Below are 14,088 nucleotides of genomic sequence, written 5' to 3' on the forward strand. Positions count from 1 at the left end.
TTGCTCTTTTTACACGGGCGATTCAGGATTTGAGTTTTATGGGTTCAATCATCAAGATTTTTGGTGAACCTATTATATTTTTAAAGTTATAAATTTACATTTATTATTTATTATAATTTTAGTAATTTTTACTCATAAATTTAAGCTTTGCATCGAAAATATTGGGTTCAGTTGAACTCGGTAACTTTAAGCTCCATCCGCCCTTGCTTTTACATACTCTACATTAAACAATAAATTGAGAAATCCTAGGGGAAATAAAGGAAATAGAGAAGAATTAACCCAAATAGCCACCCAACTAATCTCTTAAATATAAAATAACTAACGAATGTATAATTATTAACAAGTAGTATATAATATATGTATTCCGCCTAGAAAAAGTAAACATTAAATCTGATCGGCTATTTGTGTAACAATTTGAGAAATACCTCACTTGGCCTAAACCAACATGAGCCAATTAATGACAAACCCAATTATGAAACGAGAAACTAAATAGTATAGTCACTCTAAAAAATTAATAGCCAGCAAAAAGTATATTTTTGTATATTAATATATAATATATAAAATATACATATTTTTTATATAATATTTTGTATATTAACTAGCGGATATAATTATTTTTGACCGACTGACCAAATATGTAGCTTGCCCATTATTAAACTTAAGGGAGTTCACTCCTACCAGCTTTTCTCTAGTAGTAATAGCGCTATTCACTTTTCAGTCATGTAGTTAATAAATAATCACTGTTATAGAGTTTCAAATTTCACAATTGAACTTCCATGACAATATCTCGGAATTACATCAGTAAAATTTGAAACTCTATAACAATTGCTAATTTTCATTTGCTGAAAAGTAGCTATTTGTGAATTTTATCCATTTCTCTACTCATAATTTATTATATCTAAAAATAAAATTTTGTTATAAAATAAAGACCGTAAAGTAAAGACAAATATAGAGAGAAACTGATATATTATTCAATTTCAAACTAATGTAAATAATAAACTGAAAACTCCTCTATTTATAGAAGAAAGGAAGCAGCTGCGAGACTTTTCAGGAAGCAGCTGCAAGGCTTTTCTTGAGGTGCTTGTAAGTTGTCTGCATGAGATGCTTGCAATCTGCCTGCTTAATAAGAAGCTGCTGCAAATCATTTCATTGAGTTGCTTGCAACCTGCCTGTATCAGCTGCTGGTAGATAAACTTCAATAGAGTACCAAACGGATAATCTTCTTCAGGAAGATTCTCTATAGAAGAGTAGTAAATGGACATCCACAATATAATTAATTTCATAACACTCCCCAATGGATGTTCATTAAAAGATATTGTGCCTCGTTAAAACCTTACTAGGAAAATCGATTGGAAAAAATCTTAGTGAAAGAAAAAGAGTACACATATTTAGTAATACGCATTTCTAGCTGACTCATTAAAAACCTTACAAGAAAACCCCCATGGAAAAAACTTTAGTAAGAAAAAAAGAGTATAATGCGTATTTCACTCCCCCTGATAAAAACCTTGTTTCAAATATTTGAGTTTTCGCATTCCAATCTTGTATATCATCTTCTCAAAAGTTGAAGTTGGCAAAGAGTTAGTGAACAAATCTGCTGGATTGTCACTTGAACGGATTTGTTGCACATCGATGTCACCATTTTTCTGAAGATAATGTGTGTAGAATAATTTTGGTGAAATGTGTTTCGTTCTATCTCCTTTTATAAATCCTCCCTTTAATTGTGCTATGCATGCAACATTGTCTTCGTATAAAATTGTGGATATTTTATCACATTTCAAACCACATTTTTCTTGAATAAAATGAATCACTGATCTCAACCATACGCATTCCCTACTTGCTTCATGAATAGCTATTATCTCAGCATGATTTGAAGAAGTAGCAGCAATTGATTACTTTGTGGAGCGCCATGATATGACAGTACCTCCACATGTAAACACATACCCGGTTTGAGATCGAGCTTTATGGGGATCAGATAAATAACCTGCATCTGAACCAACAATCACTGCACTACCTTTGTTAGCATAAAACAAACTCATATCAAGAGTTCCCTTTAAATATCGCAAAATATGTTTAATCCCATTCCAATATCTCCGTGTAGGAGAAGAGCTATATCTTGTTAGTAAATTAACAAAAAATGCTATGTCAGGCCTTGTAGCAATAGCAAGATACATAAGTGCACCAATTGCACTAAGATAGGGTGTTTCGGGACTCAGGAGTTCCTCATCCTCTTCTGGAGGTCGGAACGGGTCCTTATTCACTTCAAGTGATCGAACAACCATTGGTGTACTCAATGGGTGCGCTTTGTCCATGTAAAAGCATTTTAAGACCCTTTCTGTATAGGCAGATTGATGCATAAAGATCCCATTTGCTAAATATTCAATTTGTAGTCCAAGACAAAGTTTTGTCTTTCCAAGATCTTTCATCTTAAATTCTTTCTTAACATATTCAATTGCCTTTTGGAGCTCTTCTATAGTTCCACCAAGATTTATGTCATCAACATAAATAGCAAGTATAACAAATTCTGATGCCATTTTCTTTATAAAAATATATAGACAAATAACATAATTTATGTAACCTCATTTCAACAAATATTCACTAAGGCGATTATACCACATGCACCCAAATTGCTTTAAACCGTACAAAGATCTTTGTAATATGATTAAATACATTTTCCGAGATTTTGAATTTGCTTCAGGCATTTTAAATCCTTTAGGGATTTTCATATAAATCTCATTATCAAGTGACCAGTACAGATAAGCTGTAACCACATCCATCAGATGTATTTTAAGCCTTTCACGTAAGGCTAAACTGATGAGATATCGAAATGTTATGGAATCCATAACGGGTGAATATGTTTCTTCATAATCGATTTTAGGTCGTTGTGGGAATCCTTGTACGACAAGGCGAGCCTTGTATCTTTCAACTTCATTTTTGTCATTCCTTTTTCGCACAAAAATCCATTTATGACAAACTGATTTTATACCAACAGGTGTTTGGACTACTGGTCCAAAGACCTCTTTTTTAGCAAGTGCGTTCAATTCTGATTGAATTTTCCCTTGCCTTTTTGGCTAATCAGATCTTTGTCGACATTCTTTGACAGGTCGAGGTTCAAAATCCTCACTATCTTGCATAATGTTAAGTGTAACATTATATGCAAAAATATTATCCACCACTATTTCAGATCAATTTAAATTAATCCCATCACATGTAGAACTTATTAAAAGTTCCTTACTTACTTGAGTCTCGGGTTCATTGATTTCTTCAGAAAAATCAAAACTAATAAGATCTCGGGTCTCTTCAGGAGATCCCTTTATAGTATCGTTTTGATCATTTGTCAATTTTCTCCTTCGAGGATTTCGATCCTTAGAACCCAAAAGGCCTACCACGCTTCAAGCGTGCTTTAGGTTCACTAGCTCTCATGCTAGTAGATGGTCTTGCTGGCATATCAATTCGGATAGGCATATTCTCTGCAGGGATATGTGACTTAGTTATTCTTTTCAAATCAGTAAATGCATCTGGCATTTGATTTGCTATATTCTGAAAATGGATGATCTTCTAGACCTCCTAATTACATATATGGGTACATGGATCAAAATGGGATAATGATGAAACATTCTACATAATTTCTCTTTTGATTTCCTTTTTCTCTCCCCCTAATTGTGGGAAGTTAGTTTCATCAAACCGACAATCTACAAACCGAGGAGTAAATAAATCTCATGTCAATGGTTCAAGAAAGCGAATAATAGAGGGTTATTTAAACCCAACATATATTCCTAACCTTCTCTGCGGGCCCATCTTACTACGATGTGGTGGTGCTACTGACACATATACAACACATCCAAAAATTCGTAGATGGACAATATTTGGTTTATGACCAAAAACTAATTGTGATGGAGAATATTTATTATAATGTGTCGGTCTGAGACAGATATGTGATGTTGCATGCAAGATTGCATGGCCCCAAACAGTAGTGGACAATTTTATTTTCATAAGTAGTGGTCTTGTTATCAATTGGAGGCGTTTAATAAATGACTCTGCAAGGCCATTTTGAGTATGAACATAAGCTACATGATGTTCAACTTTTATCCCAACTGATAGACAATAATTATCAAAATCTTGAGATGCGAATTCTCCAACATTATGAGGGCGAATAAACTTTATAGGATAATCTGGGAATTATGTCCTTAATCAAATTATTTGGGCTAATAGCTTTGCAAACGCCAGGTTGCTAGATGATAGTAGGCACACATGAGACCATCTTGAAGATGCATCTATTAGAACCATAAAATATCTAAATATTCCACTTGGTGGGTGAATAGGTCAACATATACCCCTATGTATACGTCCTAAAAAGGCAGGGGATTCAATGCCAACCTTCATTGGTGATGGTCTAGTGATCATTTTGCCTTGATAACAAGCATCACAAGAAAATTCATTCTTTGTAATAATCTTCAAGTTCTTTAATGGATGCCCAGTCGAATTTTCAGTAATTCGTCTCATCATTATTGATTCAGGATGGCCCAGACGGCCATGCCAATGCACAAAAATATTTAGAATCAGTAAACTTCTAGTTTACGATATTGTGTGCTTCAACTGTAATAATTTTTGAATAGTATAAGCCAGAAGATAAAGCTGGTAATTTTTCTACAATGCATTTCTTGCCAGGAACATTCTTTGTTATACAAAGATATTTCATATTCATTTCATCTATCGTCTCAACATGATACCCATTTCGGTGGATATCTATAAAACTCAACAAGTTTCTTCAGGACTTAGAGGAGAATAATGCATTGTCTATAATAAGTTTTGTTCCCTTAGACAGAAATATAGTGGCTCTTCCGGAGCCTTTAATCAAACTTATATTACCAGAAATTATTGAAATATTTGCTTTTTTCCTTATGCAAATAAGAAAAGTATTTCTAATCAGTATGGCATGAGTTGTTCCACTATCAATTACACAAATATCTTCATGATTGGTCTTTGATCCAAACATAATTTGAGGATTATTCATATTCTTCAAAATGACATAAACAAAACAAATATGATTGTAAACATCACTATCAAAGCATAACTTTTATTTATGTACAACAATTACATAACCAGTAATCTACTACAAACAATAAAAATTAAAATATTTACATTTTTACAGATTCATCACCGATCACATGACTTGTTTCTCCTTCTAGGAGTGCAAAGTAATCATCTACATCCAAATGCATGAAGTCTAAATTATCTTCAGAAATAAAATTTGCTTCAGCATTTTTCTCTGCCTTCTTTAGGGATGCTTGATAAACTTCAACCAGGTGCTTTGGCATACGACAGGTACATGACCAGTGCCTTTTTCCTCCACATCTATAGCATGTATTTTCTGTATTTGTTGCTTGCACCGCTTCATGCTTTTGTTCCTTCCTTTTTCACTGCTGGTGGTGAAGAGGGTTCTTTGGTGAATTATTATTACCATGATTAGAGTTTCTTCCCCGACCACGTCCACGACCACGACTGGGGCCACGACCTCTTTCACGCTTAGCTTGGTGAAAGTTTATCTCATTCGCTTCAGGGAATTGACAAGAACCAATAGGTAAGCTTTCATGATTTTTCATTAATAGCCCATTATGTTGCTCAGCTACAAGAAGATGCGAGATAAGTTCAGAATACTTTTTGAATCACATCTCTCGATATTGTTGCTGCAGGAGTATATTCGAGGCATGAAAAGTGGTGAAAGTTTTCTCCAACATATCATGATCAGTAATATTATCACTACATAATTTCAATTAGGAAATAATTCTGAACATAACAGAATTATACTCACCGATAGATTTAAAATCTTGTAGCCTTAAATGAGTCCAATTATATCGTACATGTGGAAGAACGACCATCTTCAGGTGGTCACATCTATCTTTCAAATTATTCCACATTATGTATGGATCTTAATAGTGAGATATTCTATTTTCAAGTCTTCATCAAGGTGATGGCGTAGGAATATCATTGCTTTGGCACAATCTTGATTTGATGCTTGATTTTTGTCCTTGATGGTGTCTGCCAGACCTATTGCATCAAGATGAATTTCAGCATCAAACACTCAAGACATGTAGCTTTTGCCCGATATATCCAGAGCTATAAATTCAAGTTTAGAAAGATTTGACATTATTTAAAAAAAATATTCGTACTTATGATACTTTCAAAGTATTTGCTCGAGATGGCAGAGTATCGTGCTGATAACGTGTTATAAAATAAAGACTGTAAAGTAAAGACAAGTATAGAGAGAAACTGATATATTATTCAATTTCAACTGATGTACATAATGAAGTGAAAACTCCTCTATTTATAGAAGAAAGGAAGCAGCTGCAAGGCTCTTCAGAAAACAGCTGCAAAGCTTTTCTTTAGCGGCTTGTAAGCTGTCTGCATGAGCTGCTTGCAACCTGTCTGCTTAATAAGAAGATACTGCAAATCATTTCATTGAGTTGCTTGCAACCTTCCTGCATCAGTTGTTTGTAGATAAACTTCAATAGAGTATCAAACGGATAATCTTTTTCAGGAAGATTATCTATAGCGGAGTAATAAATGGACATCCATAATATAAGTATTTTCATAACAAGTTTTTATTTCTTTCATCTATAATTTCGTATGTCAATAACGCAGTTGATATTTATGACTTGCACAGAAATTATAGATGGGTTTGTCTAGCCGAAAAGAAGAAACAAACAATTTACTTACTGTAAGAAATTATGAAGCGTGCAATCTAATGGGCCTTAAATGTACGGGCCCCAGGCCCAATTTTGTCTGGACATGGATAGAGTTTTGTGAATGGTTCAGCTTTTTTGTGGATCTAACTGTTATGTCTGCAATTATCCACTTTGGGAAAAGGCATTTTGTTCTTTTCTTCAATAGAGGTAATTGATGACCCGGCCCACATGAAAAAGACTTTAATATTAAGTTTAGGATTTTTCATTATTTGTATTTAAGGACATTGGCTTTATGGAGCTAAAGACAAAGTTTGATTCTGGATGAAAATGTGAAGTCCTTTTCTGAACTAGCATGTGTGTAAATGGTGACAATTTTTTCAATCATACTCTTGCCCTTTCCCAAAAATAAAAAATAAAAAAAATAAAAATTGGGGAGAGAGGGTTCTTGATACTTGTTTAGCGGTCAATGAAATGATGAGAATCATTAATCGAATTTCAATAGATAAATAATAATAGGTGATTTCTTCGCATCTTCTTATATATCTTAAGGGCTAGATTAACGAATATATATCCTGATAAGAGATGGCAGATTCCTAATGAAACAATTAAGGTGCAAACAAAATTGATCGGACACGGGCATCCAATTACATGCATATTTGTATTCTAGCATCTATAGATTGATAAAATTGGATTTTTGTCTCTGGGGTTTAGAAGGAAATTTTTATATTTATATACTGCAAGCTAGCTTATGTTAACTGAATTGTTTATAAAATAACTCTTCTTTTGGAAAATTAAAGGGCCTTATACAGTAAAGATTCTCCTTATTAACAACAATTCACTTCACTTTCTATTAAATAATGTAAAGAATGATGTATAAACAAGCAACAATAAGTCTCTAAATGATGCAATTAATATAGTGTACCTATACATATTCTGTTTTACGCTAAATTGAAAGCCAAATAACTTTATACAAGATATGCCACGGATAGCTAATTTTTTATAACGTTAAGAAGGAAAAATAAAGTAGAAAGAGGGAGCGGATGGTAAATACAGACTTTATAAAAATTACTCCATTGAATATTCGCTTAGAAAAGTCAAAGTAGAATAATTGATGAAACAAATCTTGACCTAGTCACTATCCAATAAATAGTTGCACATTATCAACAGCCTAGCATCATTTGACATGTTACATCCATAACTAGGTGCACAAAATGCCACCTAACTGACCCAATCCCACTGCTTCTCCTTCTTAATTTAACCTCATTTTCTTTCACACTTTTGGGGTAAATCTATGTCCCATTTCAATATTCACACCATTCCTTCCTCGAAGCAAAAACGTTAGAGCGAGTTATTCGGCACTTAAACTAATAAAAACTTGTAAATAACCAATGAAATAATTGAGGTGAGCGCAAGTTAACTCATATATCATATTATAAAAATTAATTTACATTTTTCGGTGATTGTTTTATGAGGATTGAGGAGAAACAGTGATAAAAGGACAATTTATTGGCATTGGGATTTTGGTGTACATATTTGTCTCTTTTAGGCATTATGGGAAGATCCAGCTGCATATCTTCTTTAAATAAATATTGGTAATAAATCCAATAAAATTCAATGTTTAACAAATTTGTATAATGGGGTGCCTCCATTCACACCAACGCTTCTTTAATGAACAAATCTGCTTGATGCCCCTTTCAATATTAAACTATATACAGTTGGCCATCTTTTCAGTCGTTGGACATAAAATCAAAATTTACTAAACAATTCTGATTGTTTACACTGAACTCTAAAGCTGCCATAAGTCCATGTTTTGTTGGTGGCTACATTTTTTGTTAGGAAAATGGCAGTCCGGTACATGAAGCATTCCGTGTTTACGCAGGGTCCGGGGAAGGGCCACATCCTAAGGGATATTATATAGGCAGTCTACCCTGCGGTGAGCATCAATGGCTGATTACATGGTTCGAACTCGTGACCTATATGTAACACGGAGACAACTTTACCGGCAGTCTACCCTGCGGTGAGCATCAATGGCTGATTACATGGCTCGAACTCGTGACCTATATGTAACACGGAGACAACTTTACCGTTGCTCCGAGTCTGAAAGAATAGAGCCAAGAAATGTGTTTTCATGTAGCAAAATTAAATAAAGTAAAAAGTAAATCCATATTTATAAAAAATAAAAATAAAAAAATCACCCCACTCCAAGTAAGATCAGAGTATGAGACAACAGAAGGAAAGCCCTATCAAGAATCTCCCCCCCAGCCAGTGAATGCAATAGTGCCGAACTCTACAATGATAATTACTCCTTACAAATGTCAAAATTTACTTACAAGATGTACACTTAAACTTACTTATGTATCTGTATCCCCCCTCTATATATAGATCTATACCACAAAAAACTTAAGTCTAACACATTATTAATGAAACAAAACTTACATGTGTAAAAGGTACCGGAAACTAAATTCATATGGCATAATCTGAAGAACATGAGAAAGAGGCTCGTTATTCCTTCTCTCGAGGCAGCTAATCGCTTCTTTTCCACGTTCGTTTGGCAGTTGAAGACATATCCAATCAAGTAGAGACTCCAAATCCTTTGCAAAATCTAGCAGATACCAATCCAACAGTTTTGGTATTGCTACCAACTTCTTTGATGTTGAAATGCCAACAGCTGCCTGCAAATACTCCCTCTTTGCAACTTGAAGCTCATTTTCAATATTTGCTGCAGTGTATACTCTCACCTATTTAAGACAGCTCCTAAATTAGCATTTTTCTGAAAAATAAGTTGACATTTTTGTGAAAAATGTGAAAATTTAGGTTGGTCAGTGCATGCTATTATCATATTAACCATATGTGCTGTTTGTAAGTTGAAAATTATGTAACATATTGGGATTGTTACGATGATCTAACATAGCGGATGTCAGACTAAACTTTTTCACATGTACTACTTGGAGAAACCAAGGTGCTTATAACTTACAGCAGGAGAGGAAAAACTTCCACAAGAGAGCGCAAATGTCACCAATGTTTCTGAAAACTCCAAACCAAAGATGCTGCGTGCAGTCATCTCGTCATTCTTTACACCCTTTGCAAAAGTCTGGTGAGAGCAATCAAATAGGATATACTTGTAAGTTATACTTTAGAGGCATGAGCTGGACAAAAAGTAATTTCCTTTATATTTGGAAAGCCACTTACATATTTTGAGTGATAAGGTAACCTCAGAATGAAGTGTTCAATGGTTATGGCATTAAGCAAGTGTCCGCTAACATTTATTGTTGCCTGCAAAAGATGGAACTTCACCAATTAAAAAGTGAAGAATATGGATCATATCGTCGTCAACCAATTGAATTAGAAAACTAAAACAGTATAGTTGATTGCATGGATAGGATAGGACATCAAAGCATTACCTTTTGCATCAGTGCCACAACCATTTCAGGATTCTCAGGTAGGCCATACTCCAGGAATGCCTGAAATGTTAGACGAATGAAAAATAGTAAAAAGAAAATTTGAAAGGGAGCATACTCATAAATCAATATCACGTATTACTATCGACAGGTTATTCACAGAATACATTAAATTGTTAGAATGTAAACCTTACATTCATCATGCAGGAATTATATATGTTGATCCAGAAAGCAAGCTTTTCTTGGTGGGTGAGGCCCTGTAAGTTGACTGATGCAAGTTTCTCGAGTAGAAGTCTGGAAAAAAGGACCGATATATATGAGAAACCATCCTAATTGAAAATTTTGAGATTATACAATCTTAGTAAGCTAATTTTACCAACTTACTTTAGTCTACGAACTAGGAAAACGGATATTGTTGTTCGATTTGGATTGATTGAAGAAGCTTCAACTGCATATAAATGCTTATACGGACCGATATCTCTCCTTTCAAACCTTGAACATATGCCATAAGGATCTCCAAACTCTTTCTTCTCACATGAATTATATCCTGTCAATGAAGGCAATGTATCGGTTGTACTCCTGCTCTTCTTAGAGCTCATTCTGAGGAAAATATTTAACAAGCATTTCAGAATATTTTCTGAGATTGTATTTGGACTTTCAGCTGATGACGGTTTTCTGTCTTGATTAACAAAGACTCTCTCTTCCAAACTCCCGTGGTACACTACTTGGTCCTCAAGCTGAAAATTATAAAAGTACAATATCTGTTATGTTGTACAAGATACTCATTTCCGGAAGAAAAAAAAATGAAAGTCATTAATTATCAACCTGCAATTTCGGAGGATCTACGCGCTTCTCTGCTAATCTGTTCTCAGAAGGAAGCTTCTTAGCAGGAGTTTTGACAGTTTTCACTTTCGCATTTAGTGATCGATGCTTGCTTTTCGTGGAAGACCATGACTGATTCTCTTTTAAGCAGCTGTCATCTGAAAAGAAAATTGAATTTAACGAGGATAAATCACTCAGTTACCTTGACAAACATGAACGTCATTTTCCAGTTCCAAGAGATTACCTGAGAGAGAAGGCAATTGTCTACCTGAAAATGAAGCTGAATTCGCTTCCATTTGGGGTGACAACTTCGTTTGCTTCTGCTTGGGACTCTTTACTTGATTTGGTTCAGTAGTATCAGTTACATTATCCATATTCCTCTTGGAAGACGAAATATAGACCGCTTCCTGATACAATCCTTGCCTGAAATGCACAACTTTCTCTTCTAGTCGAACAACTTCCTCCTCCAAAACAGCCACTTCAGCTAGAAGCTCCAGTGTCTGCGCATTTCCAATTACAGTACATATAGTGAATATTTTGGCACTAGCTCCTTCGACAGTACAGTTCAATCTTAAATTGTACATTGCACGAAGGAAATAAGGAACACGAACAATGTTGAGACATAATATAACCAAAAAATTGAAAATGTGCTCTCTCTAATAGTGTAAGCTATTCGATGAAAGGGTCACACAATTCAACAACAGACACCGCAATTACATCGTTGAAGAACAAGAAATACTAACATTTGGAGGGAGATAAGGAGGAAGACGAGGAAGAGCACCGAGAGGTCTAGTAAACGCCCTTTCGAGAGCTCTGTGGACGTTTTCCTCGTGCCTGAGTTTCTTCTTTAGCTTATCAACCTACAATTTACACATAATTAGTACAAATTATATACTACTAGTTACAGATTTTTACTGTAAAGCTAAAGAATTCAAGAATCAAAAATGTTTACATCTTGTAACAATGCCATCTTTCTTTCTCTGATTGCTTTTCTTCTATTTATGGTTGTTTTCTCGGCACCCATTTTCCTATCTCCTTGCATTTCCACTTTTTCCTTCAAAACAAGAAAAGAAGACATAAACAATTTAGCTTCCACAAGAAAAGAATTAGATGTAACGGAAAAGCATAAAGCAAACACTATAATGACCATAAACATGCAGATAAAAAGGAGAAAAAAAAAAGCAAAGATAAGATATGAAACGGATTTGGATAAGGATCAAAGCTTACACCTTTCTGCTTTTTCTCAATCTTAATTCTGAAATCAAATATCAAAACTCAAAATCTGCCGAAGCTAAGTAGATGATGTGAACTACAACAAGATTTAGAAGCATTCAACTAATCAAATAAATATTCAATCTTTTTCTCAAAACTACAATTAAATTTCAAATTACTTTAGTAAGCTCAGAAAATTTTCTTGGGAATTTCTGCTTCTAAATACATAATTTCCAGGAAATAAAAAAACAAGTAGGAGAACAAGATAGAAATGTCAAAAACACATTTTCCACTCCAAAATATACAATTAGAAGAGACTTCATTAGCAGAAAAGCTCTTACCTTTACATTTTTGGATGGAGTTTTCAAAGACTGTAGACTAGTCCTGACTCTGGCATTCATCTTTTTATTGTATTTTTCTTCACTCCCCAGAAAAAAGAATTAAATGAAGGTCGCAATAAAAGAGAAAACAGAGAGAATGAGGCCTTCAGAAGAATGAATTCATTGCATTTGCAGCAGATGCAGAACAGAGCGGGAAACTAATTGGGAGAGTTGAAATTCAATCCAAAAAACAAAAAAATTGAATGCAAAAACAGCAACCCAATAGGCCAAAAAAGACAAAAACAGAACACAACCCCTGCAAAAAAATGGTTCAGTTAAATCCCTGCATTTTCTTGATCGGCGTGAAGTCAATGTATTTCATCTTCTGCTATAATCTATAGGCCACACTCTCACCATTTTTCAAGAACAAAACACTAGCTAGATAAAATAGGACCTGCATTATATATATTTTTTGTTTGATAAGTATATATATATACAGAGAGAATGAGATGAAGTAGAAGGGTAAACGAGGAATAGGGAACTGTATTTTGTTTCTGTTTGAGATTGTGTAAAGACTGTATATTTATTGTCTATATTCCCTTGGTGATTAGAGAATGGACTGATGTGGTTGCATTTACTGTTTTAAATTTCTACTACTATATGTAGTTATATTGTAACTGTTCGATTTCATGCACAATATTTTTTGTTTTTTTCTAATAAACTTTATAAAAATAGCTTATGAGAATATTACATAAGAATTCTTCTAATTTCAACTATGATCGGCGGATGTAATACTATGTTAATTTTTTTGTTATTTAAATTATTGCTACGCTCAAAATCGTATACACATCCATTTTTTGATAAAATAGAAGTCTAATTTCTCTTAATGCATTTTATTTTATTTTATATTTTAAAGGGAGAGTCTTATAGTAACGGTAAAATTATTTTTGTGAAACCTATAGGTCATGAGTTCGAACCGTAGAAGCAATCACTAATACTTGCATGAATATATCTAGAGGAGTACCGTCCTTCTCCGGCATAAATACAAAATACCCTTTAATCTAATTTATCCGTAAAGATTATGATTGACAATTAAGTCTTCGTGAAACACTAAATTTCTTATCTCATATTTGATTCCAAACTTTACTCTTTTAACTCATATCGATTCCAAAGCTTTATTCTTATGTAAATATCTCCCTTTTAGATACTATTATAAAATTTTATGTCGTGTGCGGTTAACGTTATTCAGAAATAATTAATGATGAATTTATCAATTTTGCAACAAAAAAAACGTGTACTAAGTATCTTATGTTCACGCATAGTCCGGATAGAGTTATACCACAAGGGATGTGATGTAAGCAGCAAATATTGATTTTTCGTGGCCTATAAATCACATAAAAATAATTTTATCGTTGCGCCAAGGCTCCCATTTAATTTACTATTATTGCATATTCATTAATTTAAAATGCTAAATTCATTTTCATATGTTTCGTGGAAGGATGAGTGAAAGAGCATTGAAAGGTAAATTAGTGTTTGCGTTGTGAAAAAGCAAGAAAAAATACGCATCTAATAAGTGCATCATAGTGCCGTACGCTACCAGACAGCCCATCTTTCTGTATCATTATGAATTAACGTGCGCCATTACCCCTTTTT

At 33.9% G+C, this 14,088-nt stretch overlaps 1 protein-coding gene across 2 annotated transcripts; it reads right to left on the reverse strand.

The window, feature by feature from the left end:
• Positions 1 to 8,417: 8,417 nt before the first annotated feature.
• Positions 8,418 to 13,071, reverse strand: LOC107811204 (uncharacterized). Of its 2 annotated transcripts, none has more exons than XM_016636091.2 (12): positions 12,457 to 13,071; positions 11,856 to 11,957; positions 11,647 to 11,763; positions 11,172 to 11,403; positions 10,907 to 11,061; positions 10,466 to 10,818; positions 10,276 to 10,375; positions 10,085 to 10,144; positions 9,873 to 9,956; positions 9,658 to 9,774; positions 9,120 to 9,421; positions 8,418 to 8,780 (listed from the first exon to the last, which is right to left on the reverse strand). In XM_016636091.2, exons 1-12 carry the CDS (start codon positions 12,514 to 12,516, stop codon positions 8,741 to 8,743), a joined length of 1,722 nt encoding a protein of 573 aa, XP_016491577.2. In that variant the 5' UTR covers positions 12,517 to 13,071; the 3' UTR covers positions 8,418 to 8,740. The 2 variants fall into 2 exon arrangements, with proteins under 2 accessions (XP_016491577.2, XP_016491576.2); XM_016636090.2 differs by having other exon boundaries at positions 11,148 to 11,403.
• Positions 13,072 to 14,088: the final 1,017 nt, after the last annotated feature.

This window comes from Nicotiana tabacum, chromosome 12 (genome assembly GCF_000715075.1).
Source record: "Nicotiana tabacum cultivar K326 chromosome 12, ASM71507v2, whole genome shotgun sequence".
Taxonomy (NCBI): Eukaryota; Viridiplantae; Streptophyta; class Magnoliopsida; order Solanales; family Solanaceae; genus Nicotiana; species Nicotiana tabacum.